Raw genomic sequence first — 27383 nt, 5'->3', positions numbered from 1 at the left:
GCACGTACAATATTTGTTCAATGACTGTTGAGAGAAAGAAGAAAACCCAAAGTAAGAAAACTAATGGAAAGATTAAGAAACCTTTAGACGATAACTCTTCGGATGACGACGATATACCTTTATCCAGATCCTCTAAAAGGGAATCGAAATCCACCCTAAAATCCAACAAGAGAAGAATAAAGGTCGAGGATGATGAAGAAGAAGAAGATGAAGTAGACAGCGATACCACTCTGTCTCAAATGTCTGAAAATGGGAAGAACGACTCAAAATCCAAATCCAAACCAAAACCAAAATCAAAATCAAAACAAAGCAAGAGATTAAAAACAGAAGATAATTCAAAAACTATTGTTAAACCAGAGAGTCCAAAGAAGAAACAGGTTGAGAAAATTTCAACTAAGAAGGAAAATGGAAATACTAGTAATACTAATAGTGAGAGTAATAGTAACAGCAACGATGAAGATGGTATTGCAGATGATGATGAAGACGAAGAAGCTGAAGAATATAAATGGTGGGAAGATAATGATGATAATGGAGAAATTCAATGGACTACTTTAAGACACAATGGTGTAATGTTTCCTCCTCCTTATGTATCATTACCTTCTCATATCAAATTATATTATAATGGACAAGCTGTAGACTTACCACCGACTGCTGAAGAAGTCGCTGGGTTTTTTGCCGCTTTGCTGCATACAGATCATGCTAAAAATACTGTATTTCAAAAAAACTTCTTTACTGACTTTAAAGAAGTCTTAAAAGAAGTTGGTGGTACTCTGAATGGTATAAAGCTTGAAAAATTCGAATATTGTGATTTTTCAAAAATGCATGAATATTTCGAAATTCAAAGAGAACAAAGAAAAAAATTGAGTCCTCAAGAGAAAAAACAACTTCGACTAGAAAAAGAAGAACAGGAAGAACCATTTAAATTTTGTGAATTGGATGGTCGTAGAGAACAAGTCGGAAATTTTAGGGTAGAACCTCCTGACCTATTTAGAGGTCGTGGTGCTCATCCGAAGACTGGTAAACTTAAAAGAAGAGTTTATCCAGAAGATATCGTATTGAATTTGGATAGAAATGCCCCTATTCCTGCTGTCCCAGAGGGACACAAATGGGGTGAAATTAAACACGATAACACAGTTCAATGGCTAGCAATGTGGAGAGAAAATATTTCTAATTCTTTTAAATATGTTAGATTAGCTGCCAACTCTTCTTTAAAAGGTCAAAGTGATTTTAAAAAATTTGAAAAGGCAAGAGAATTAAAGAAATACATTGACTCAATCAGAAAAGATTACAGAACGAATTTGAAGAGTAAATTAATGCTTGAGAGACAAAAAGCAGTAGCTATTTATTTGATCGATGTGTTTGCATTAAGAGCTGGTGGTGAAAAATCAGATGATGAAGCAGATACAGTTGGTTGTTGTTCTCTGAGATATGAGCATGTTACTTTAAAACCTCCAAATACCGTAATATTTGATTTCTTAGGTAAAGATTCCATTAGATTTTATCAAGAAGTTGAAGTCGATAAGCAAGTGTTTAAGAATTTAGCAATATTCAAAAGAGCACCAAAGAAACCAGGTGATCAATTATTTGATAGGTTAGACCCTCCAATTTTAAACAAACATTTGCAAAATTATATGCCAGGGTTGACAGCGAAAGTGTTCCGTACGTACAATGCTTCCAAGACAATGCAAGACCAATTAGATTTGATCGTCAACAAGGGTTCAGTTGCTGAAAAGATGTTACGTTATAATGCCGCCAATAGGACCGTTGCTATATTATGTAACCATCAACGTAGTGTTGGTAAGGGACATGCAGAAGCTGTTAGAAAAGCGAATGAAAAGATAGAAGAACTTGAATGGCAAAAGATTCGATTGAAAAGAGCTATATTACAACTTGAACCAAAAGAGATGAAGAAAAGACCTAAATTTTTTGCTGAGATTGGCGATTTAACTAAGGAAGATGAAGAAAGTATCCATAAGAGAATAATCGAAAGAGAAATTGAAAGATGCCATCGTAAATTTCAAAGAGAAAACGACAAGCGTAAGTTCGACAATGAAGAGCTAATTAAAGAAGAAGAGCTTAAAGAATGGTTAGACAAAGTGTCTGAAACTGAAAAGAAATACTCATTAGAAGTGGAAACTGGAGAAGTTGAAATTAAAAGCACATTGAATACTGTTGAAAAATTAGAAAAAAATATAGAAAAGTTAGAACAAAGAATACAAACCAGTTCGATCCAATTGAAGGACAAAGAAGAAAACTCCCAAGTCTCGTTAGGTACCTCTAAAATCAATTATATCGATCCAAGATTGTCAGTAGTGTTCTGCAAGAAATTTGACATCCCAATTGAAAAAATTTTCACGAAATCACTAAGAGAAAAGTTTAGATGGGCTATAGAATCAGTCGATGAGAACTGGAGATTCTAAATAAAATCAACATAATTGCCAATATCATATCATAGACCTCCCTCCCATTCCTCCCATACCTCCCCGCCAACTTTCATTCCCTCTTTCACTAAGTTAACCTTGGTCATCATACAGATCAGTATATTTCCGGTTTCTTTTTATCATTATGGTGTCAATTCTATGATGCTTCGATTTGAACCTTCTTTGTTCGTTGACATTCTCTGTAGGTAACAGGTAATAGATCATGAGATCGTAATGTAACGTCATGTTACGTTGCCTATAACACGAAACCACGAAACAGAAATTACCTTTCGCGAGCCATCACACATTACGAACGCACTATAATCGCCAAATTTATCCAACTCGTTTGACCGATTTTTCGTTCAGAAACGAGAAAAGTATAAAAGGCAGTCACGAAATTGGATAAACGCAAAAAAAACAGCAAAACTATTTTTCTCTTTATCAGGAAAAATAAATTGCCGCCATCATAGCATACAGAAGTCAGTCCTCGAACGTTGTACTGTTCTTCTCCTTTTAATATATATACATTTTTCTCACTCTCCCATTTTCCATCTCATCCTACACCATTTTCTAGATTTCTTGATCAAATGAGATGGTAACGGTCACTCTTTAACCATGCATTTTAATTGTCCATGCTAAGGCTGATTTGATATGCAATTAGCGTATTTCTTTCACCTTCCACTCCCCCTCCAATCCCTCGTTGGCGTATACGTGTATACTTTTGGCTGGGCTTGATATATATATATAAATGCATCTATCTATTTCTGTATGTAAAGGATTTTGATATTGTTATATATATATGTGTGTGTGTGTATCGCTTTTTAGTATAGATAGAACGTTCATTGATCACCACAAGAAATCTGAATATATCATTGATAGTATCAAATTGAAAAGAAAGCAACGTTATATATAGATATAATGGATACTGTATTGAAAAGAGGACTTCCAAAATTGGTCACAAGTACTAGTACTAGTACTAGCACAACTAGTACCAGTAGCTCTAGTGTCATTTCCACTAGCAAAACGACCAGTACCGTCACTGGTAGTTCAACAACTTTTACAAGCATATCTACTAGCATGATAACTAGCAGTTCTGCCAGCAGTAGTCTAAGCAGTAGTAGTACAACAAGTTACAGCCATTCTGTATGGATCCCATCAGCCACAAATAACAAGTATATAAGAATCCCTGATAGGGTTGACGGCACTGTTTTCATTGCAGTGGGGAGTTGTTTAGGTTTTGTAATCGGTATAATTTTGATACTTTGGATGTTTTTAACATTTAAAGCTTGGAGAAATGCACGCAAAGAGAGTAAAATACGATTACTTGAAAACAAATACAACCCATACATGGGCGATCACTGGGGCAGCATGGAGTCGATTGATTACTCGCACACACAAAAGAAACCATTTGATATTGAGAGTGGATCATCGATTGTATCGAGTGAAAGTGAGATGATGGCTAGTTTTGTTGAAAAAGAGTATAACTTGAGCCATAAAAAATCAGCAATGTCATTGAATACCCTTTTCGTTTCACCAACGTCACATATCATGGGGCCAACATCTACAGTTGGCAGCACTACTACTACTAATACTACGAATATAATACCTACCAGTGTAATAAATCTGAATAGCGGTGTCGGCGGTGCTGGTATTGAAGGTAACATCAATAACAAGCCATTTAGACCACCGTCAGTCCACTTGGATGAGCTTCTAGACAAGGAGTTTGGCGATGGAAAGTAGCTATTGTAATATATATAGAGTACGTAAATGATAAAACAATGAATGCATAGACACCTAGATGACAGATTGTCACCAAGTCAGGACAAGAACAAGAACGAGGTCCATTATTTTTTATTTTAATCAATTGAGTATATTCCTTTATTGGGATCTAACAGAGTAGTCGATGAGTGTTGTCATAAGCAAATGTGTCATTGGATTTAGAGACGTTGTTCCGTGTCAACATTGTTTTAATAGCCATGGCGCATAATAGAGAACCAGAGACACACACACAGATACATCACATGACTAGCCGTAATAAACGACAACAAAGCCACAAACCACAAAAACCGCTCTCCCCCCACCCGGTTTCTCCGAGATCGGACTTACACTCCCTCGGCATCTCGGCCCTTCCTCTTCCTCCCCTATTTTTTGTCTTGTTCTCCAGCACCTTCCAGAAGGAAATCCACAGTTACACTCTTACACCGCACACATTACAACTAAAGCAAACCAACGTTACCCGGCTATTGGGTAAGAAACCACCGCACAAACCGCCGCTAGTGCCTCCGAATTTAAAAAAAATTTGTAAGAATCCCAGAAAAAGAAAAAATTAAAAGAAACTCGAACACCATACTATACCAGACAGAGCCTCCAGATCTTCATCATATATAAATGAAGGGCCTTTTTTTTTAACAAATGATTCCCATTACAATTTTGTCCAATTATTCCAAAAAACACCCAATCGTGCTCATCCAGTTGATAAGAATCAATCTATTGCAGTAAGGTCCAGAATTAACACAGTTAAGATTTCCGTTTCCATACCTTAAAGTTAGGCTAAGTTACGTTTAAATTTTAATTTTAATTTCAAATCAAAACTTAACATCATCTCATATAATAAATAATGGCTCGTTCAAGAGGTTCCGGTGGCAGATCTAGTGGTAGATCAAGTGCTTTTGGCTCAAGTGGTCAATCTCGTTCAGCTTCTACTGCTGCCATGCCTTCCATGAGCAGACAACAACCTGCTCCTGCCCAACAATCAAATGCCTACTCTCAACCTCCTGCTACTACTGCTGCCCAACCAAGGCAACCGGGCATGTTTGCTCAGATGGCTTCTACTGCTGCTGGTGTCGCTGTCGGTAGTGCTGTAGGCCACACCATCGGTGCTGGTATCACAGGAATGTTCTCAGGCAGTGGCAGCAACGAGTCAGTACAACAACAACAACAACAACAGCAAAATGTAGCTCCTATGAGTGATCAAGGTTTTGCTCAAGAACAAGTGAAAACTTGCGATGTTGACGCTAAAAACTTCACTCGTTGTTTGGACGAAAACAACGGTAATTTCCAAATATGTGATTACTATCTACAACAGTTGAAAGCTTGTCAAGAAGCTGCAAGACAATATTAATCTCGTTCAAACAATGGATTAATTGTAATTTGTCTCCAAATTTCAAAAAAAAAAAACAAATCAAACTTGTTAATAATATAGGTCACACTGCCTTACCAAAAAACCATATTTTATTATATTCTGCATAAAGTTCAAACAAAATATTTCTGTTGTCTTTAAATTTTTTTTTATTTTGGATGGGATAGAGAATTAATATGAAAGCTAATCCATGAACGTCTATTCTATCTACAGGTGCGCTTATGCCAGAGCAATTATTATACACTCATATATATTATACATCATTATTCTTTATTATTATTATTATTAATATTATATACAGATTAAAAAATAATTTTACCTCTAACTCTGACTCAAACTCTAACTCTAACTCTAATTACTGACACGACCACGCTTGATGTCAAATATCCTCTTCTCAAACGCTTTCATCACCAACGTAGTGGCACTCTTGGCAAATATACCAGAAACTGTGTTGTATAACGCTGACTTGAATTGGTATTTCAACGACAACCGTATCTCTGTACAGTTCTTACGGTTCGTATGTGGTCTAATTGTCCACTGTGAGCTCAAAAAATAGAATAAATTATGGGATATCGACTCAGCTACAACTGTATATTTATCAGACTTGGCATCCTCATTGCATTGAACATCACAAACAAATTTATCGTCATACTGTTGAAATCCAATCCTAAGCCCCGCTTTAGTTGGTCGTCCCTCATTGGAATCACGTAATTGAACAAAGGATTCTTTGCAATACGGAAGAAACTCGTGATATCTCGATACTTCACTAATCACATTATAAGCCTCACGACTACTACAATACATAGTCTTGTCTAAAACATACTCTTGGTGACGTTTGGCCCCAACATTGCTAAATAGTGTCCTTCTACCAATCGCAATTGCTCTTCCATCAACTCGAAGTCTCTTTAACATCTCTCTGTCCTCATACAATCTTACTAAACGAATACTAGTTTTTAAAACCAAAAGACTACTTGGTCAATAGACACTTTACAAACTTAATTAACACTACCCAAACTTGTACTTATAACCTGTCAGTTTAAACAAAACTGAAGTGTATATTCCTCATTGCAGGTGCAAACCTTATATCATCGATATATTAAACGTTGAAACTTTTTTAAAGCTTTGAAATTGATCAAATATTTTAAAAGCCTATACCTTTAACTGAATAACAAAGGTAAAAGCATTGAAGTTAGTACTTGGTGCTACAGGAGAGTAAGATAAGCCATTAAGAGTGTTCGTTATTAGTATTATGATGAATATCCTTGAAGATATTGACCCTTGGAACGCCAATGGGAGATCGAATAATGATCATTTTAAGCCTACTTTAGCAACAACGACAACGACAACGACAACTACTGCTCCCATGGCAGTACCATCTTATGATGAATTATCTGGGGTTTTATCAAAGAATGAAGTTTTGGATGGGTCTATATGGGGGGAACCTGCTCAGAAACCTGTCCAAGAGGTTAAAAAATCGAAGGATGATGCTCCTGGTGCTACAAGAGTTACATCTTTGGTCAATGAACAAGCAGAATTTGAAAGTTGGTCAAAAAGTTTAAGGAAATCATATAATCCTTTAAGTATAGATTTAATCACTGTCGAGGAAATCCCTGAAAGAGAAGGTATGCTGTTTAAACACACAAATTATTTGGTTAAAAATTCTTTGGATATGACATCAAGTAATAATTCAGTGGTCAGAAGGTATTCAGATTTCATTTGGCTACAAGAAATTCTGATTAAAATATATCCATTCAGGTTAATACCTGAATTGCCTCCAAAAAAGATAGGTAGCTCTCAAAATTTGGATAGGGTCTTTATGGAGAGAAGAAGAAGAGGGTTGAAAAGGTTCATCAATCTAATTTTGAAACATCCATTGTTAAAGAATGACAAATTCGTTAATATTTTCTTAACTTTTAATTCTGATATCAATTCGTATAAGAAACAAAATAATTTTAATGCTGAAGATGAGTTGACCACCAAAGAGCTATCACCTTTCTTTAAAAAGATTTGGAAAAAAGAATTTGCTGAAAATTGGAATATCGCAAATAATACTATTGATAAATTGATTAATACATGGACAAAAATTGCTGTGATGGTAGAAAGATATGAGAAAAGATTAAAACAGATTGCACATGAGAAATCCGCTTTGAATTCTTTAATTAACGAACTAACCGATTTAACGCCAAAATTATACCCAGTTGAGCATAGCGATACAATTTTGGATATAAATAACCATCTAGGAATAGTCAACCAACATCTAGTAGGTTCTGTAGAGCTGACTCATGATACTACCGCTGAATATACAAGAATTTTAATACCAAAATTTAAAATATTCGTAGACATATTAGTGTCATTAAAAAATCTATTTGAGAGGTACCGAATGCTAGGAGGCAATAATATTGCACAACTTTATAAACATGTTCAAAACAATACAGAAAAGTTAGAATCTATGAAGGGCAAGCCTGATTCAAGTGGTGCAGAATACGATAAAATAAGAACAACTATCTCTGTAGATAAAAAAAGCATAATGGAGCAATCCAATAAAGCATGGTTGATAAGAGAATGCATTCTTGAAGAATTCATTATTTTCCAAGAGACACAATTTCTGATCTCGACTGCCTTCCAAGATTGGGTAAGACTCAACTCCAATTTTGCTGGTCTTAATATGAACGAATGGGAAAAGCTAATGGATCAATTAGTTGATATGCCTACATATAACAAAGATTGAAAAAATAAATAAATTAACTAAACATGCATTGCATATTGATGATGAGACATAAAAAAGGTAATATTAATTAATATACATTTTTTGAGATGCAATATACTATATGGATATGTATATATCCTATTATTGTCTATATCATTGAGTTTATACATATAGATTTTTTTTTGTTTATTGTATTGTATTTTATTTTATATTATTATTTTATAATTTAACAATGTTCGATATGAATTTATCATGAAAACTTTCTATGCAATTTTTTTATTGGTATTGGTAAAACCAACACCTTTAACTGTTGCTATAAAGTCATTACTATCTGGATCATCAACCTCCTTCAGTAATACTTCGGTACCAAAGAACTTCTTCATATCTCTTAGTAGTGAAACGAATTTTTCATCGATTTGATTTTGAGAAATTCTTAATCTACCAATATCTTCCTTACCGATGACCATATACGTTAGTGCTAATGGTAATTGATTTCTACCGACTACTGAACTAATGGAAATTTCTTCTAATAAATGATATGCAACTTTTGAACCAATATCTTCTGGTATATCACCAGAATTACCAATTTCTTCAGAAAAGAAACACCAACCCTTTTTTGTTTCAGCCACTAAAGTAATACCCCAACCCGGACTCTTACCAGAGTTTTCACCTCTCCAAACGTCAGCAGTAATGTTTACTTCACAACCAACATTCTTCAATACTTGTTTAGCACCATCAATCATTCTATTCACCATTGACGGACTGACTCTTGTCGAATATGCAACACCTCTGATTTTAACGATTGGAGGTATATCCAATTCATGCATGGTAATAGGTTGGGCAATTAAAGTATCAACCACTAAATGAACTTCACCACCTCCTAATGGTGGAGCTCCTCTTTTCAAAGTATGCAAAGCACATTCCCTTACACCAAATTTTTCCATCACTGGCATTAACCCCCACTTAATAGCTTCAATACCTGCATCACTATGAGATGAAGTAATACCACGGAATATAATTGAAAACTTCTTCTTTGAGAATGGTGCCAGATATAACATTGGTTCAACATAATAACCAACAGGTTTACTATTTGGACAGTTATGTGTATATGAACCACCAATTATAATACCTGGTCTATAAATAACTGTGGTACCAGTATATGAAATCTCAATAACACTACCATTAGTGACAGCCTCTATAAGTCTCATAAATGACACTTCGTAGTCTTTCAAACCAGGATTCAAGTCATTGGAACGGATTTTTTCAATTTTAATCATTTGACCTGATAAAGTGGCTAAAATTATACGCAAACGAAAATTTTGAGCCCCTTGGAAAACCAAGTATTCACTCTTAGAACCAATACCTCTAGATGACATCTCGATTGACCTAGTTACTGCTTCCAATACACCTTATAGTACCCAATATTTCCTACTTTTAAACCCATTTATCTTTAAATCAACAGTGAGATGAGATGAGATGAGCTTTAAATTTTGGAAATTTTTCACTTTTCATCAAAAGTTTCTTTTTTTTTTTATTTTTTGGATATAATTTCAGAACCAGGTCATGTGACTGCCGTGAGTCATGATACGATATACTCACGTGACTTTCGTGATTTCCGATTTCAAAATTTGAAAATATCGAATTATTTGGACTAATTTGATAAAAACTCGAGTATTAAAGCATAATACACTACATTGAACATATATAAACTGAGACAGATAAGTCTGTAATCGTCATACTTCTGATACCACGAGTGAGATATCTATAATCTCGTATCTGTTGGCTATTTATACTTCCAAGGGATTACGTCCAGTTGATTTGAGGAGACAGTGACAAGAGTTACTACAGGTTATAATGTCAGGAACTTTAAGTAGTAATAATAATGGTATCGATACTAAGAATGATAACGAAAATGTTAGTGGAAATGTAAATGGAAATGAGAATCAGACTGAGAATCAGAATCAGAATCAGAATGAGAATGAAAATGGGACAGGAAATGAAAGCAGTAATGAACCACCAATGAAAAAAATAAAGACTGAAAGCGGACTAGACGATTCTAATCCTACTTTTGATTTTGGTATTACTACGGATAGTTCATCTCAAAATATTGAAAATTCAAAGAGCACTCCATCAGAGTTTACTTCAGATTCAACAAGTGCATTCGATAGTGCAGTGAAGAATTCAGATGGATTGTCGCTTCCAAAGAGTGTTGCTCCAAGCACTGATTTGAAAAAAGATGCAATTCCAACAAGTAATAGTGGATTAGCTCTACCGAAAAAGAATGAAAAGAAAGGAAAGACTACGGGTGGGAAGAATGTAAATAAAAAAGAATCTGGGAAACCTGGAGCTAAAGGCTCTCAATCACAAACTGATGCAAGTAAAATGTCAGACGTGCTGTTTTCTGCAGGTGTCGATATCAGGGAGGAAGAAGCACTATTGACATCATCTGTGGCAGCATCAAAAACTCAAAGTCAACCAGCAGCCGTTAATATTCCTGAACATCCACCATTCTTACATCCTGATCAGGTGGCTGCCTTCATGAAAAAGGCATCTAAAGAACAAAACTTCAATCAAAATTTTGCAAAACAAGGTGAAATTCTACAGATGATTTCATCATCTTGTGAAAATTATATGAGAGATATTATTACAAATACCATAGTTATTTCAAGACATAGAAGGAAAGCAGTAAAAGTTAATTCCGGAAGGAGAAGTGAAGTTGCAATTGCATTGAAATCAATAGCTATCCAACAGAAAAAAGATGAAGAAAGACGTGTTAAAAAACGTATTGCATTGGGTCTTGAAAAGGAAGATACAGAAAATAAAATTGATTCGGAGGAAACACTTCATAGAGCTTCGAATGCCACTGCAGGATTGAGAGCAGGTAGTAAAAAACAATATGGTTGGTTAACTTCATCGACAAATAAGCCATTGGCAGCAACAGGCAAAGGTGCAGGAAATATTGCTGCTGCAATAGCCGCTAGGGGTGATACTGGTTTAAGATTCAGAGAAGCTAGAGAGGAACCAGGTATTGTAATGAGAGATTTATTAAATGCATTAGAAAACAGAAGAATTGGATCTCACAACATCATCACAAAGGGTTATGCAAGAATTAGAGATTAGTAATATTTAAAATATTATTGTTATATAGTTACGAATAAATAAATTTGCATCGATCGACTCATAATCACGATTTAAAGAGCCAGTTCAATTCAATAAAATGCATCAGTGATCTATGCAGGACAAATTCTCGTTTTCTAAATAATAATAGACTATTGTATTTCAAAAAAACTAGCTACCTATATACTTTTCTAATTTATGAAATAAATGAATACGAACTCAAATACCTCATATTTGGGAATAATTAAATGCTTTACTTTCTTTGTTTTAGCTGAGGGTTCAAATATAGAAAGAAATGACCGAAACACCCAAAATGAATGTCAAAATTGTTGTAAAGTCATATGGTGAAACAACGTGGACAGAACCTGATTTGGTTGAGTCTGATGAACCTGATTTAGAATTATCAGTTGAAGTAGTCTTTGAAGATTTTGAAGACTTTGAAGTAGATGTCTTACCAGATTTCTTGGAAGAAGTAGTACTTAAAATGGTATCAGGTTCACCGTTATCAATTTCATCCGCACTGTTTGGATCATTGCTGATGGTACCGTTCCAACAGTAAGTGGTCAAACATGCTTCACATTCAGCAGGCAAAGTTGCATTCAAACTTTCTTGCTTACGCTTTAAGATAGCACAAGCAACACAACCGATGAATTCAGGGTCATAAGTGAAATTACCTCTAGTGGCTGCTTCGAAACCATTTTGGATCATACCGATACGCTCCTTTTTAGAGTAAGACATCTTGAAAGTACTTTGGTTACTAGCATAAGAATACTTTGAGTTTGGAATGTAAACAACCAAAGGTGGAGTTTGTCTCAAACTAGTCATGTTAGAGGCTTCACAACCGAAGAAAGTTGGTTTTCTGTTCAAACCCAAGTTAACAAAACTGTTTGTGTCTGGAACGTAAGGGAAAGCAATGTTAACACCTTGTGATTCGAATTGACGTTGGTAAGTGTTAACTAGGGAGGCACCGTTTGGCCATGAATTGTTGGTGTCAGCGGAATTATCCAAGGCAAAGATGACATCTATGTCACGTTCTTTTTGTAGTAATGGAACCAATGGGATATTCTGTTGATCTTCACCACCATCGACCAAGAATAAGTAATCGGTTTCAGATAGTACTTGAGAGTAGTTGCTCTTGATATGGTTAGTGTTCTTGAAAGGATTTGGAGCGTAAATGGCGATATCATCGGATTCGTTTGATAAATCGACCAAATAATGTCTAACAATATCTTGGATAAATGAGTTCAAACCTGTGGTGTTCAATCTCAACAAGAATTGGTTGAACAAACTTGAGGAAGTACCCATGATGAAACCAGTGTTGTCGTAACCTTCTACACAAACGTCGGTGTTGACAGGGGTACCGTTAGTTACGTTAGTACCCAAATACTTAACATCAGAGAAGGCATTTAAAGTTGGATCCCAGGAACCCATTTCGAAAGGATTGAATTCGAATAAAGTAGCGTTCAAGTTGATAATGTAAGAACCAGGGTACCTACCATCAGCGACAGAGATTGGGAAAGGCATAGCACCGTCTTGGAAAACTTGAGCTTCTCTTAAAGTGGACCAAGTGTAAGCTTCACCACCTCTTTTCAAAGAAGGGAAGAAACCGTAGGATAGAGCACGACCCCAGATATCAGTCAAGGATACGTTAAAGCCTGCTTCCTGTTTATCCTTCACAGCATCTGAGATGTGATTCCATCTTAGCACGGTTTTTGCGATGTCCAAACCACCAGGGGTGAAGATACTGTTTGAGATATCCCAGATGGAGTCATCCTTTGTGAAGTTGTTCACTATATCTTGGACTGAAGTCCAGTTATTCCATGCCAAAGTACCGACTAGCCAGTTACCACCGGATAAACCAGCCAAATAAGTAGTACTCTGCAACAAACCACCAAGACCGTGTTCGTTTGCACCCACGGTTCTGTTGTCCATGGCTGAGATCATACCAGCACCACTCAACATAGCTCTGTAACCACCACCAGAGGCAGCGACAGCGATTTTAGGGACATTGCTTGAGTTTGAAGAACCGAACAGTTGATCCAAGATTGAGGAATCGGTGAAGTTGGCCATTGCCCTTGTCATGAAATCCTTCAAACTCTCAGTGGTGTAGACCTCTCTCTTTGCCAACCAGTCGATTTCTTCATCAGACAATTTCCCACCAGCTCTGACGAAGTTAGCGTTAGCAGGACAGGAGACGTTGCCTGGAGCATAGCTGTTTGAAGGAGACCAGGCGTCTACGGCAGCTGGCAAACCCGCCACTGCCGATAACAACAATAGATTCTGCAATTGCATAATTACAAAACCGACACTATATTATACAAACTAGATATAAAGTAGACGAATTGAAACGTATAAACTGAAATCAGAAATACAATGAGTGCTCTGCGAATTATCTAAAAAAAATAATCAAACACACACACACACTTTTAGTTATTTAAATAAATCACCACCGATAGTACGATGTTGTCTTAACCTCTTGCAATAACATTCCCAACTTAAAGAAGAGAATGGGAAGGTCTTTAATAAGAACCCAAACCGAAACCAATCGATATCAAATACCATTTATATAAGATAATTAAGATCAAAAAGCATTGCAACTTGGTGCAAAAACCCATCGAAAAACCAGAACCGAGGCGAGCCCATCAGAGACATTCAACAACGCTGTAAAGCCTCTTTTGCAACTGCGCAAATACCGAACCGAACCGAACCAGACCAGACCAAAAACTACAACAACAACATTCACCTGAACGAAAAGAGGCTCAACTTGACAGGGGTCACCATCAGCTCAAGGACGAGAACAAGCACAGGCATCACCTTGTCTCTGACAAGGATCAAACCAAAACTCATCCAGACAGGGAAGGACTGCAACTTGCTAGAACTGAGCTGATTACGGATTCGATGGGACTCGAATAGGAAGTCTAAAGGTTTAGCCTTTTAAGGTTAAGCTCGGTTTGAGGTATTTAAAGTTACATCGAATTTGCTATTTGCTATGCTATGTTGTGTTATGTACTAAACTATAACGAATGCTATTACTATTGCTAATTGCAATAAAACGGGGGGATGAGGAAGGGATTAATGATGTGTCTACTGTCTATTGCTCAATGTCTATTCTCTAATGTCTACTCTCTAATGTATCATCCTGCCCTCAATGTTCTTGATCATTAGCGTTATCTGTCTCTCGGGAACTTCGATCTTGCTCAATTCTTTGGCCTTTTTCAAGAATTTTTGTGCAAGTTTGATGTTTTGCACTACTTCGTTGTTGGCAATGTCTTTGCTAGACGAGCTGTTGTCGATGTAATGCTCAAGGTTCATCGACAACTCGTTCGCCCTTTGCAAGTGCACTATCCCATATATATACCATATTTCGCTGTCTTCCATGAATGGAGGGATCAATGTCAATTCAGACAAGTACTCGATGAGCTCGTTGTAGTTTGAACTTGTCCTAGAGCTTGTGCTCGTTGTTGTTATTTCTTTCCATAACAGTGTCTTTATATATATTGGTGTCTTGTTTCTCGAACCATCGTTAAATACAGGTGCTTCCCTGTAGTTCACGGTCTGATTGAAGATTTTTTTCTTGTACCTGGAGTGAATGTTATTGAATAGTTTTAAAAATTCAATGGTCTTATTGATCCCCTCCAGGTTCTCGATGATCATGCTTCCAAGGTTCCATATCTTACGGATGCTAGTCTTTGGTAGTCTTATCAAAAGTGTAAAACATCTATATGCAATCTTCCAGTTCTCTTTAAAGATACTCTCATACATCAGATCGGTGAGAAGTTTGACGTTAACCATCGTGAAATTTTCTTTGAGATTGATATTATCATCGATCAACTCGTATCCATCGATTACTGATAAGAAGTTCTCTTGTAACTTTCTATTGCTTCTGATTAATGGTACCTGGATTTTTTTTCGACTATATTTAGTAAGCTTATTGTACTTCTTATAACTCATCATCTTCCTGTTGATGCTCTTGCGATGTTTGGTGTTACTAGCCCATCTCTCAAAACTATCCTCTGGTTTATCATATCTACTAAAATACTTCTTCTCTTCATCTCCTTCTTGCTCTTGCTCGTCCTCCTCTTCCTCTTCCTCCTCCTCATCACTGCTGACTGATTCACCAACTATACGTCTCCATCTCTTGCGTACACGTTTATGTGATACTTCATCCTCACTTGCATTCATCTCATTCTCTGAGGACACCGGTGTTGGCAGCCCTTGTCCATTCTTGTTATATCTGTTCCTCTCATACATATGGTTCATGTATTGGTATCTAAGTTTCTTGAAATTAACCACACTCCTCTTGGTGGAGTCAATTGTAGGTACTTCAAACATCAACGATTAACCACACCTTCTTGTGAACAGGCAGTATGGGGCCCCTATGTATCAAACACTTGATCTCTTTTATAACCTATCTGTTCTTCTCGAGATGAGATGAGATGAGATGAGCTTGACTTTTTTTTATAGCTAGTGAAAAATTTCAGATTTAAAATATATAAGCTTTGTATATATACAGGAAACATAAACAATAGCAAAATGCCTGTTAAGAAAGATGGTAAGACGGTATAAGGTTTACTTGCGAGAGGTGTATTCTAGTCGATTGTGTTATTGCAGATGATATCTGGTTTTGTTTGAGCTGATTTAGTTATTTAAATAATGGTTATGCTCGCACTTAGATCCGTCCAAGGGTTTAAGCACTACAAAACCTAACTGTTTGATCCTGGCTCACCAGAGGGACTAAATACAGGTTACAAGTTTCAAATAGACTGGATTAGTGTTACTTAGCTAGAATTATTGACTCAGGGGGCAGTGTTGGGTATATTTTGACCAAAGCAACCGACTTTGCCTTTTACATATTAGTGTCATCATCATGATAGTAACAATGGGATGAGGTTTACTCAAATATCAAGATGATTAGAGCTTCAAAGTACGTCAAAATGTCGCTGTTGATGTAAAACTATACATATTTTACTTGTGCAACTAGGTTTGGTTTCAACAACAGAACAAAAGGTTTAGTTTATTGTGGATAACACTTTTTGTGCTTTAACCTCATTGATCAGTCATACTCTGCTTCAACCATCAAGCTTCTTTACATATTACAACACTCGACTCACTATTAACCACAATATGTCTATCAAGAGGATCAAAATAGCAAGAAACTGATTCTATTCCATACTGATTGTAGAAATTTCGATACTAACCTATTTCTTTCAACGGTTAGAGGTTATTCATTTAAACTAAGGTTATCATAACACACAAAATAGACTATAATAGAAAATAGTCTTGAATATATAGAAGTTGTATCCTTTTTTGTTAGAGGATACCAATGAACCTCAATCACCATTGTGGAACCATTTAAAAACTTCAAATAGAGGTATTCAAACCACTCATAGAAACAACGATAAGTAGACAACAATGGGGTTATTGAAACAAAGAATTGATCAGAAATAGGTGAATAACAAACTATCTTTGGCTGTCACAAACAATATGATTGTGATTGTGACGTTACTAGAATCAAAAATGTATTTTCAAAACCTATAAATAGCAGTATGTTTTCCCATCTATACTCAAGTTTCGTTAATCTCTCCATATCATAATTTAGTTGCTTAGTTCAAGTCCAAACTCAACTATATCAACCAACTTTGTCTAAAAATCGATAACTTGAATCGACTTATATTCAACATATCCTCAATCAAGATTCTCTCAGAACCACTTGCAATCCCACTCCACTCCATCTCCTCCATTATTTTACAAAATGGTTAAACAATATATCGAAAACAAAAATTTTACGTTGAAGACTCCTTCTAAAGTAAATTCCTATAAAGATAAGATCAAACGTTGCTTTATCAAAATAGGTAATAAAATCAATAGAAATGCAGAATATTCAAATGGACCTCACCATTTCAGGAAATGGTTAAATAATAACAAAGAAGTCATTACGAGGGATAACCTAAATCAGCACTTCGAAGCTTTGATGTATAGCATCACTCATCCACAACAAGCAGTTCAACGATCAAGTTTAGATGAACAAAAAAATGCCATTAACATTAATAACAGTGCTGAATTGCAAAATACAAAAAAACCTTTTAAAAGAGTTAACAAGTACAATAGAAATTATATTTTAGCTCAACAAGAATCTGATAGACGGTTTTTGGAACAATGTGAAAGAAGTTATTCTAATAGATCAGTAATTATTTGTGATAGTTATTCAATTAATCAACCAACCAAAAAGAAACAATATATCTTCAACAAAGAATTCGACTTACAAGCTCGTACCATCTCTAATGATGGGATGAATCCATATAACAAAAGAAAAATTCAAAATGCTGAGTTTTATAATATAACTGATATTGATAAGACAAATTTAATGCCAAACGATAACCAAATTAACAATGAATATCCAAATATTCAAAATAAAAATCAAAACAAGAATACATGTACATATCAATATCAATATCATTATCAGCACCAGTACCAATACAAAAATCAAAACAAAATCCAAATCCAAATTCAAAATAATAATTTACAGAGTTATTTTAAAGAAAATTATAGTCCTAACTATAACATAGTATACTCTAATAATATAAATAGTAGACATTATCCTACTATTCCTCAATCACCACCTTCTTTTACAAAATATGACAATAATTGCAATTTAAATCAAAAACCTGATTCTATTGCACAAGAATATGATTATAATCTAAAATCAATCCATGGTATAAATGAAGAACCTCGAAGTTATAAAAAGTCAAGATATCAATATGAACCTTTTGAAAGGCAAAATAAAATGGTATTCGACATCACAATTTTCCAATCATCCCCATTATAAAAAGTTGAACCTGAATCAACAAATCAAAAAAGTATTTCTAAAAGGAAAGAACTACAAACTTTCTTTCTCGTTGCATGAAACTAAGCTCGATTAATTTACAATTTTAATCTTACAAATGAAGGTGTCACATTTCAATGACATTAGATTCCAATGTTATAATTAGTATTTCAATTTTTACCTCCAACTCCAATTCATCACTAAATATTACCCAACGTATGATACATCAATCATTATGAGTTCATGAAAGTTCTACTTATTTCAAGAATGGCCAGCTAGTTTTAGGTATGAACAGAATTGATTATTAATGATGTATTTATCATTATTTGATGGTTTTAGAACTTCTATTTCTTCTGAACGTTTTTAAAAAGCTTCTTATAAATTTTTGAAAGCTTCGTATTAATAATTGATTATTCCAAGGTTGAGTATCTGTATTCATTCCAATTGCAAACAATTGCAAAATCTGATTAGTATTCTTTGATTTAGTTGTGCGCTTTCCCGCTAATGATTTTAATATGTGTCAGTAATTGTCTTTTGTGTGGAAATTGCGATGATGACAGATTATCAACTTACGTTAATTGTATTCTAATTCAAAATATACTGGGGATATATATTGAATATGAGCAATTGACCTTTATTTTGGTTTTATCAACATTTTTATAAGGTTTTCCCAAATCTTTAGTTAAAATAGATTAGATTAGTGAAGAAGGTTAGATATTGAAATTTAGTTTGCTAGCATCTAGCTTAAATAACTAGGTACTAGGTAATACCCTATCAGTGCAAGAGCTTTTAGTTTTATTGTGTTCATGTAGATATTAGTAATGTTTTATTTATAAAATATTAAAGTATGTAAATTAAATTAAATTAACTTAAATCAAATCTTTAAATATTAAAACTAATTCTAGTAAAATCTTTAGTAAAAGCAATGCAACGGATTGATAATTATCTAGATGTCAAATATACTTTTTGAAAGCAATATGAGACTTCATCACTAATCTGGAAAGAAGGGTATATATCTAAACTAGATTATTCCAAATCATAAAGGGTAAAAACTTATTTAAACACCAATCAAGAACTAGGAACAAGGTCAACGACATCTCTTGCAACAACTGAATAAGATATCTAAATTATATATTCCCTTAATAATATATTACCTTGATATATAATTAAATAACACTAACGATAGCACTACTTTCCTGTAAATCAACAAACTTTGACCAAATGCTCAAATTCAAACTTCTCTTAAACAAGATGAATCTGGATGTATCTAGAAAAGAAATATCACTTGGGATTCCTTTTAGTCGCCAATGATATGTGAATCATATCAAGATAATTGAAAGTCTTAAATATCATAGTTACTAATAGTTCAAGAATATCACCAGGACCTGTCTGTAAAGTGATGAAATGGTTTACGCCTAAATTTACAGCAAAAGGTGCGTAAATGTACATCATGATCAAATTCAAGACTCATCAGAACCATACTATATGAACTACACTCTCTCTTTCATGAGTCAGACGTTCCTCATCAGGGATCTGGCTCACTTCTGTTCCATAAAAGGATCTAATCCAGTTCAGGTAAGAATGGTTAACGTTGTTAAATGCTAAGCTCTTATGTTAAATTGCAATGTGAAACCTCAGACTTTTGGTTTGCCAAGAATCAACGAAACCACAAACCTTTTACAATTTGTGGTGACCTTAATCTGATGCATCCATTCCTATAAATACTTCCATCTTTATGGATAGTTCAAACTGTCTAAATGATTGATTAGACGTGGGGATCAGTTGGGAAATCTAAACAAGATCAAAATACTACCAAAGTTTTAACCAATAGCCATGACAGTTATATCTATCCTTTTCCTGTTACTCATGGTTTCAATGTCAAGCCTTTCAATTGCGTCGCCAATAACTTGTGAATTAAAGAGATACAGTAAGGAATGCTTCTTTTTATACAGCGATCAGGTCAATGCTACTATTGAATTCTACTTCTCTGTTCAACATGGTGAAAGAAATGATGTCTTTATCAGTTATTCCATCAAGGATCCAGAAAGAAATTCATTGTTCAATAGAAAGAGAATCAGCCAGAGTGAATTTAAGTTTCTAGGTGAAGAACCTGGTGAATACACTGTATGTTTCAACAATGAGAGTGATAATGACAAGATTATTGATTTAAAGTTTGAGTTAAGTAACTCTATAAATGAGTATGATAAAAGTTTTGGAAGCTTTAATACGTGGAAAGAGAATTTAAATCCATTACAATTCTCGATATCTTATGAGATAGATAATTTAGAGCACCAAATATCCATATTGTCTTCAAATTTGGGATATTATAAAGCTAGAAGTCAAAGGAATAACGAAACTGTCACGTCCATTAATAAGAGAATTGCAGTCACCACAATAATAACTTTGATGTTCATTATTGTAGCCAATATAGTACAACTGAAAGTAACGAAATACATTCTAAACAAATATGATAGACTTCACTAGGGTAATTCAATTGACATATCTCATCGATTCTTAGAATCACATATCTGAGGGCAACGACTGGTGTAGTTTTTATAATAAGCCAATATATTTGTCACAGAGCACTCACCATACAAGAACAATTGTCAAACAAAATAAAAAGATATCACAGGATAAGTAACACAAGAAACTATAACGACAAGAAATAAAAGTGACTAGGTGAGCTCATCCTAGAATTTCAAACCCTTCGTTGAAGGTTTGAGAAAGGCAAACATTTACGTCAAATAGTGAAAGAACCAGCCAGTTATATGGTTTGGAACACAATGGAAAATTGATGAATGATGATGAATTGTTAGCAGTTCATAAAGAAATGTATCTAATTGTTAAGTTTAATAACAGTTGTATGATGACTTGGTCACTGTAGCCAACTGTCGGTTCATTTATATCCAACGTTCAATTCAAATACAAAAGATCACGTGATACAAATCGTGTCTCAAATCATAGCGAATTGACTCTGGCTCACTTTCAAAGGGTTTAATATCAAATTAATTAATTCAAAGATCATATAGATGAAGAGGAATTAACAGATAAGAAATTGGTATAAAAGACGATTGGATTTCATATATTTGGGCTATTCTTATCTATTAGAATTCTGTTCCATGAACCCATAGTTCTGAAATTATTTTTAATTTATTCTCATTAAGTTGGCAGGCCAACAAGAACCCCATCTCTATTATAAATCTCAATCGATGTCCATTTCTCAAACAAACTTAGACGGTATTTTACCTTTAATTGGTAGAGGTAAAGTTAGAGATATCTATGAGGTCGACGAAAACACTCTTTTATTTGTTGCTACCGATCGTATTTCTGCCTATGATGTTATTATGGAAAATACCATTCCAGATAAAGGTATCTTATTAACTAAACTATCTGAATTTTGGTTTGAATATTTGAAAGATGATGTCAGAAATCATCTGGTTAATATTCCAAAGGATAAAACTGTTTTTGATTATTTACCAAAAGAATTGAGTGAACCAAAATATAAATCCCAGATTGAGGGAAGATCAATGTTGATTCAAAAATTTAAATTGATCCCATTAGAAGTTATTGTTCGTGGTTATATCACTGGTTCTGCTTGGAAAGAATACCAAAAGACCAAGACAATACATTCTATTCCTCAACCAGATGGTCTTGAGGAATCACAAGTCTTACCAAAGGCTATCTTTACTCCTTCTACTAAGGCTGAACAAGGTGAACATGATGAAAACATTTCAATTGAACAAGCTGCTGAATTAGTTGGCAGAGATATGACAAAGAGAATCGAAGCACTATCAATTAAGTTGTACTCTAAATGTAGAGATTATGCAAGTAGTAAAGGTATTATCATTGCTGATACTAAATTTGAATTTGGTATTGATGAAAAAACTGATGAAATTATCCTAGTTGATGAAGTTTTAACCCCAGATTCTTCAAGATTCTGGAATAAGAATTCTTATAAACTTGGAACATCTCAAGACTCTTATGATAAACAATTTTTAAGAGATTGGTTAACCTCTAACAAATTTAATGGTATCCCAGGCGTGAAGATGCCACAGGACATTGTAGAACAAACAAGATTTAAATACATAGAAGCTTACGAAGCCTTAACAGGATCCAAATTCTAAAATGAATTTTGTAAATATTAATTACTATATGCATATAAACTATATGTTTCCGAAATTAGAATAATATATTTGACTCAACAGATACATTACTCAATATGTGCTTCTAGCATGTAAACTTTTCTCCCATTAATGTAAAATCTTGAATAAGTATTTCGTTTAGAACATCTATTTAAGAATCACTTATATCTTGTTTTCCAGTGGTATGCAGGCTTTGGTAATCTCTTATCATAATATCCACGAATAGAGTCCGGTGCCTTGCCTACTTTTTTACCCTCAAGGACTTCCCTAACTCTTTCTTCAACTGCAATCACAAACTGGTCTTTCAATTGTGCAATTTCACGTTCATATTCATACGATTGTTTCTCCAAAATTTTTTCAATATTGACAAGTTCTCTTTCGTAATCCAACAAGTTTTTCTCAAATCTTTCCAATTGTAATGACTTTCTAGCAGTTCTAACTTGAATATCCTGTAACAATTCAAAAGTCGAAGGTCTAGATTTTAAATTTGTATCAACCATAGAATGAATAATGGCATTTAACCCATTTGAGTAGTATTCAGGAATCCGATCAAATTTCCCACTTTTAATCCTATTTTGCAATTCTGTATAACTTTTCGCCTGGAATGGAGGGTGTAAGGAACACATTTCAAAGATAACACAGCCCAATGACCAAATATCACTTAATGGGGAATAAGGTTGATCCATTAAAACTTCTGGTGACATGTAATATGGAGTTCCAACATACGTCGTTGCGAACTGTATAGATGTCTCCAGTGATTTGGCAAGACCAAAATCACCCAATTTTACTACCACTTCACTGTAATCCATGGTCGTAACTTTCTTATGCCCCCCATCGGTATTAGAATTAGAATCGTTATCGTAACTTAAAAAAATGTTACCGGGTTTCAAATCTCTATGTATGACAATATTCTTCCCCTTACCTGGTTGCTTCATTCTGTCATAAATAGTGGTCAATGATCCTAAATCTTCACCATAATGACACTTGTACAATGCCATCAACAGTTGTGCAAGAATACCCCACACAACTTTTTCAGGAATATATTTATGCTCCTGTTTGTATTGTTTGATCATTTTACTTAAATCACCTCTACTACAATACTCCATGTATAGATATAAGACCTCTAGCTTTTCATCAATTTCCCAAGAATAAAATTCAACGATGTTCTCTTGTTTCAATTGCGATAAAATTGAACATTCTGCAATCAACTGTTGTCTTTCCTTACTATTCATATGCCCATATTTAATCTCTTTCCTAACCATTAATTTCTTAGTGGGAAGATGCAAAACTTTCCTGACAGACCCAAATGAACCTCGACCAATCTCTTCTAGTACCTGAAATTCAGGGCGACCTTGATAATGTTCATTTTCCCTATAATCCTGAGGCGATGAACGTCTTTGCATCACCAATTCGAACCACAATCTACTGCACCCAGAACAACAACTAACCCTCTAAAATATCTGCCCATCTTAAATAGCAAACCCACCTTGATATAAAACAATATAATAAACCTTTTGCTTGTACTTTCGAACCTTTCTTTGATCAATTTCATAAATTTTTCAATCCTGTATAGTTAGTTTTTCCAATGTTGACCTTTTTCCATTTCCGGTTATGTAATAAATAAAGAAAATAAGGTGTTTCGATGACTTTCAACCAGGAGTATGTTGTATTCATTACAATTGACAGTATTAATTATTAGTCGTTCTGATTATGAATATATCTGATGTAGTCAATTGGATGATGATAATAGCCAGCTCCCCTTTCAATATTTTGTTTAGTTATTCCTCATTGATTTGTTGAATTAGTTCAAGCGGTCCATTTTGGAATGGCAAAACCGTCATTGTCAAAGTTGGTTGCTGAATTCTTGTTTGGGAAATATCCCTTTGATAGTATTTCTATATCTTTACAAAGCTGTTGTATCAAAATCGAATCACAACCAACCTGTTCTGAAGTTTTGTTATTTTTATCTTTGTGTTCATCTTTTTTCTGCATGTCCCAATTATTATTAAAGAATGATACCAGTTCTGACGTTTTAACGAAAATTTCATCAATTGGGTCGAAATTTATAGCTTTTGTAATGACAATCTTGATAAACTTTAATAAATCAATTTGTAACAATAAACTTCCCCTGTAGATATGGAAAAAACTTTTTATTCTTTCTACAAAATTTGCAAACATTAACAGATCAAAAGATATGAATTCTAATTGTTGTAAAGAGCATAGTTTTGTAAATGTGTTTAAAAAATTTCCAAATGAAACATTGTCCTTTCTCAAAGCAAAAAATGGCTCTACTAGATCGGAACTGTGGATAATGATATTACTTTTATTTCCATTAGACATAAAATCAATCGATAGTATATCTGATGCTACTTGAGTGGTCTTCAAGTTTTCATGAAGTAACAACTGCAGACAGTTTAAAGTTATTTGTATACCTTGTGTTAAGTATTTTTCGATTTTAGTGAAACTGATAGCCAGACTAAAGAATAGAGGAGGAACACGATCTTTGCGTAAATCCATCGATAGATCAACACATATAGAGACCACATCTTGTAGAATTGGTCCTATAAGTTTGCTGTTGCGATCACGAAGTAACTTTGAGGCCAGATTGATAAACTCACTTGTATACAATATTTTTGTTAAAGAATCCATCTTCATTTGAACAACCTTATTGCATACTTTCATATAATATTTCCAATTAAATAACTCCAGGTTATTATATTTTACATTTGTAAATGTTATCAACCAGTTAATAAAACTATCAGGTATTTTTCCTCGCATATTACTGAATGATGCATTAGAACTCAAAGATAAACTCTGAAAGTGCAAAGCATCTGCTTCAGATAAACCTGATTTAATAGAGTTACTGGGTGAATTAGATGAAGATTGTGTCATAATATTCAATTCAGAGTCTGTCTTCATTAAAGTGAAAGTAATTACTTTAAAGACATTATGGAAAGTTTGAGGATTACTTAAAATATCTTGAGGTGATGTTTCATGTACTAATGCTGAAAAAAGTATTTCAGAAAACCAATTTGCATGAGATGAAAGCTTCAACATGATTGTTTGGGATATTTTTTCATGTATTTTGTTATTTTTTAAAAGAATAGCCAAATTTAAATTGATCTCACACCACCGGCACCAAAATGTTATGGACGTGACTTCTAAATATTTTAATATCAGTTCAAGAATCAGAGATGGATCTTTCAAATTTGAGAAGTATTTTTTATTCATTATCCCTGATTCTATTAGTGTGCGATAAACAGTCGGGGAGGGAAACGATGGGGGTTTATAATCAATAAAACAACTAATAATTAGTTCTTCATTTTCCAATAGTAGTGGCATACCCCCCATTGTAACAAATTTTTGCTTGAATAATGAATTATTATAGTTATAATCATACTCAAACAATGAAATTACCAATTGGTCAACTTGGTCTTGTTTTGGACCCGATAATAAATTCAGAATTACGTCCACAATATTTTCAATGACACAGTCATTGAACAACATTGCCATATTACTTATTAATTGACCTTGTTTTAGTTTTTTTAATAAATATGTCTCATTAGCTACTCTTGATGAAGAAATAGTAGACGGCTGTATGTTATCTCTGTTATTCAAAGTAGATGGATCAGAATTAACAGGAGTAAATTGACCTTTTTTCCTTGGTGACATATCTATTTGTTTTTCTTTAAAATCATCATCCCAGTTATAATCTTCCTCCTCATAACCTTCTTTGAATCTGTCTAATCTTCCCACAAAATGATTGGCCATAGGTGTTTTAGTCTCAATACCATCCTCCTGTGATAGCCATTCATGCTGCAACAATTGTTTAGCAGTTGGTCTTAAATACATATTTTTCTGGAAACAACATGATAAAAAATTAGCTGCTACATGGGATACCTTATTTTCAGGTGGTAAATAAGTATCATTTTCGATTGCATAATAAATATTCACATCAACTAAATTGTGAAAAGGAGGATTCCCAGTAAGCAATTCCACCACAGTAGCCCCCAAAGACCAAATATCACTTAGAGTCGAAGCACCTCTATTACCTATAATTTCAGGAGCCATCCAATTTAATGAGCCTGCCAATGTCATAGCCATTGATGCATTATTTACCTTTGTGGAGACTCCGAAATCAGCTAATTTGACAACGTTGCTTGAATCCAGCAATAGGTTTGCAGACTTTATATCTCTATGTATAACACCTTGTTCATGCAAATAAGATAAACCTTGTAATGTTTGTCTAATATAGGATTGTGCTTCGATCTCAGGTATACCTCTATTTGGGGATATCAATTTCTTTAAAGAACCACGGGAACAGTACTCTAAAATAATATACAAAGTATCCATTTTCTGTATAAACCCATGGTATTTTACAATATTAACATGATTTAAATTCTTCAACAGATGTATCTCTGACATAATATCATTCAATTCCTCATCATTATCATAATTGACCTCTTTTATAGCGACAACTTGGTTGGTTTTCCTATTGACGGCCTTATAGACAACACCAAACGAACCCTTCCCAATAACAGCCTTCAATTGATATTGTATCCTAGGTTGAGATTGTTTGACTGCACTTGCTTCTTGAGTTTCTTTTATAGATTCTACTTCTGTCGATGGGGTCCCTAAGATGGGAATAGCCGTACTCCCAGAACTTTGTTGAGCAGGGGTAAGACTAACAAGACCTTCCCGGTTCGACGAGGCCAACCTAGACCGTAAAATACCTTCCATAGTGGCTCTTGGAGGTCTGGACAGGCATGGTTCTTGTATATTCCTGATATGTCTTGCTATTTAAGTGTCTTGAAATATAACTTTTAGATCTTAAACGCCTAGATCAAAATTCCGTTGATAGCGATATCACGTGATTGGTGTCAGTAATTGGCAATTTTAGTGCTTGGCGAGGAGTTTTACAACAATCAAATCTCTATGAAGTAACGATATAAATGGATCTACCATATTTACATACCACTGGACTTAGAACCTTCAATATATCCTGAGTTATTGAGCTTTGTCTCTAGAGAAGCGA

The 27383-nt window shown here is 34.4% G+C and overlaps 14 protein-coding genes across 14 annotated transcripts; 8 read left to right on the top strand and 6 right to left on the bottom strand.

Moving 5' to 3' along the window:
- Nucleotides 1–20: 20 nt before the first annotated feature.
- Nucleotides 21–2420, top strand: TOP1 (DNA topoisomerase 1; the record flags this gene model as incomplete). The annotated part of the gene is made up of 1 exon (XM_001645231.1): nt 21–2420. The coding sequence occupies one exon, from the start codon at nt 21–23 to the stop codon at nt 2418–2420; it is 2400 nt and encodes a 799-aa protein (XP_001645281.1).
- A 918-nt stretch (nt 2421–3338) lies between these two features.
- On the top strand, nt 3339–4160 carry CSI2 (Csi2p; the record flags this gene model as incomplete). Its single annotated transcript, XM_001645230.1, has 1 exon — nt 3339–4160. One exon carries the CDS (start codon nt 3339–3341, stop codon nt 4158–4160), a length of 822 nt encoding a protein of 273 aa, XP_001645280.1.
- Nucleotides 4161–5037: 877 nt separating this feature from the next.
- On the top strand, nt 5038–5541 carry MIX17 (Mix17p; the record flags this gene model as incomplete). The annotated part of the gene is made up of 1 exon (XM_001645229.1): nt 5038–5541. The coding sequence occupies one exon, from the start codon at nt 5038–5040 to the stop codon at nt 5539–5541; it is 504 nt and encodes a 167-aa protein (XP_001645279.1).
- A 369-nt stretch (nt 5542–5910) lies between these two features.
- Nucleotides 5911–6471, bottom strand: COQ10 (ubiquinone-binding protein COQ10; the record flags this gene model as incomplete). The annotated part of the gene is made up of 1 exon (XM_001645228.1): nt 5911–6471. The coding sequence occupies one exon, from the start codon at nt 6469–6471 to the stop codon at nt 5911–5913; it is 561 nt and encodes a 186-aa protein (XP_001645278.1).
- A 337-nt stretch (nt 6472–6808) lies between these two features.
- On the top strand, nt 6809–8287 carry MVP1 (Mvp1p; the record flags this gene model as incomplete). The annotated part of the gene is made up of 1 exon (XM_001645227.1): nt 6809–8287. One exon carries the CDS (start codon nt 6809–6811, stop codon nt 8285–8287), a length of 1479 nt encoding a protein of 492 aa, XP_001645277.1.
- Nucleotides 8288–8529: 242 nt separating this feature from the next.
- Nucleotides 8530–9642, bottom strand: RCL1 (rRNA-processing endoribonuclease; the record flags this gene model as incomplete). The annotated part of the gene is made up of 1 exon (XM_001645226.1): nt 8530–9642. The coding sequence occupies one exon, from the start codon at nt 9640–9642 to the stop codon at nt 8530–8532; it is 1113 nt and encodes a 370-aa protein (XP_001645276.1).
- Nucleotides 9643–10120: 478 nt separating this feature from the next.
- On the top strand, nt 10121–11386 carry TAF4 (Taf4p; the record flags this gene model as incomplete). The annotated part of the gene is made up of 1 exon (XM_001645225.1): nt 10121–11386. One exon carries the CDS (start codon nt 10121–10123, stop codon nt 11384–11386), a length of 1266 nt encoding a protein of 421 aa, XP_001645275.1.
- Nucleotides 11387–11662: 276 nt separating this feature from the next.
- On the bottom strand, nt 11663–13675 carry PLB3 (lysophospholipase; the record flags this gene model as incomplete). The annotated part of the gene is made up of 1 exon (XM_001645224.1): nt 11663–13675. The coding sequence occupies one exon, from the start codon at nt 13673–13675 to the stop codon at nt 11663–11665; it is 2013 nt and encodes a 670-aa protein (XP_001645274.1).
- An 834-nt stretch (nt 13676–14509) lies between these two features.
- RRN11 (Rrn11p) lies at nt 14510–15715 on the bottom strand (the record flags this gene model as incomplete). Its single annotated transcript, XM_001645223.1, has 1 exon — nt 14510–15715. The coding sequence occupies one exon, from the start codon at nt 15713–15715 to the stop codon at nt 14510–14512; it is 1206 nt and encodes a 401-aa protein (XP_001645273.1).
- A 1420-nt stretch (nt 15716–17135) lies between these two features.
- Nucleotides 17136–18209, top strand: Kpol_1037p10 (uncharacterized protein; the record flags this gene model as incomplete). The annotated part of the gene is made up of 1 exon (XM_001645222.1): nt 17136–18209. One exon carries the CDS (start codon nt 17136–17138, stop codon nt 18207–18209), a length of 1074 nt encoding a protein of 357 aa, XP_001645272.1.
- Nucleotides 18210–20039: 1830 nt separating this feature from the next.
- On the top strand, nt 20040–20690 carry ERP3 (Erp3p; the record flags this gene model as incomplete). Its single annotated transcript, XM_001645221.1, has 1 exon — nt 20040–20690. The coding sequence occupies one exon, from the start codon at nt 20040–20042 to the stop codon at nt 20688–20690; it is 651 nt and encodes a 216-aa protein (XP_001645271.1).
- A 725-nt stretch (nt 20691–21415) lies between these two features.
- Nucleotides 21416–22330, top strand: ADE1 (phosphoribosylaminoimidazolesuccinocarboxamide synthase; the record flags this gene model as incomplete). Its single annotated transcript, XM_001645220.1, has 1 exon — nt 21416–22330. The coding sequence occupies one exon, from the start codon at nt 21416–21418 to the stop codon at nt 22328–22330; it is 915 nt and encodes a 304-aa protein (XP_001645270.1).
- A 176-nt stretch (nt 22331–22506) lies between these two features.
- On the bottom strand, nt 22507–23751 carry KIN3 (serine/threonine protein kinase KIN3; the record flags this gene model as incomplete). Its single annotated transcript, XM_001645219.1, has 1 exon — nt 22507–23751. The coding sequence occupies one exon, from the start codon at nt 23749–23751 to the stop codon at nt 22507–22509; it is 1245 nt and encodes a 414-aa protein (XP_001645269.1).
- A 403-nt stretch (nt 23752–24154) lies between these two features.
- On the bottom strand, nt 24155–27088 carry CDC15 (serine/threonine protein kinase CDC15; the record flags this gene model as incomplete). Its single annotated transcript, XM_001645218.1, has 1 exon — nt 24155–27088. One exon carries the CDS (start codon nt 27086–27088, stop codon nt 24155–24157), a length of 2934 nt encoding a protein of 977 aa, XP_001645268.1.
- Nucleotides 27089–27383: the final 295 nt, after the last annotated feature.

The sequence above is a fragment of the Vanderwaltozyma polyspora genome, genomic scaffold (assembly GCF_000150035.1).
Source record: "Vanderwaltozyma polyspora DSM 70294 KpolScaffold1037 genomic scaffold, whole genome shotgun sequence".
In the NCBI taxonomy this organism is placed as follows: Eukaryota; Fungi; Ascomycota; class Saccharomycetes; order Saccharomycetales; family Saccharomycetaceae; genus Vanderwaltozyma; species Vanderwaltozyma polyspora.
This window is presented reverse-complemented; position numbering and strand designations above follow the sequence as displayed.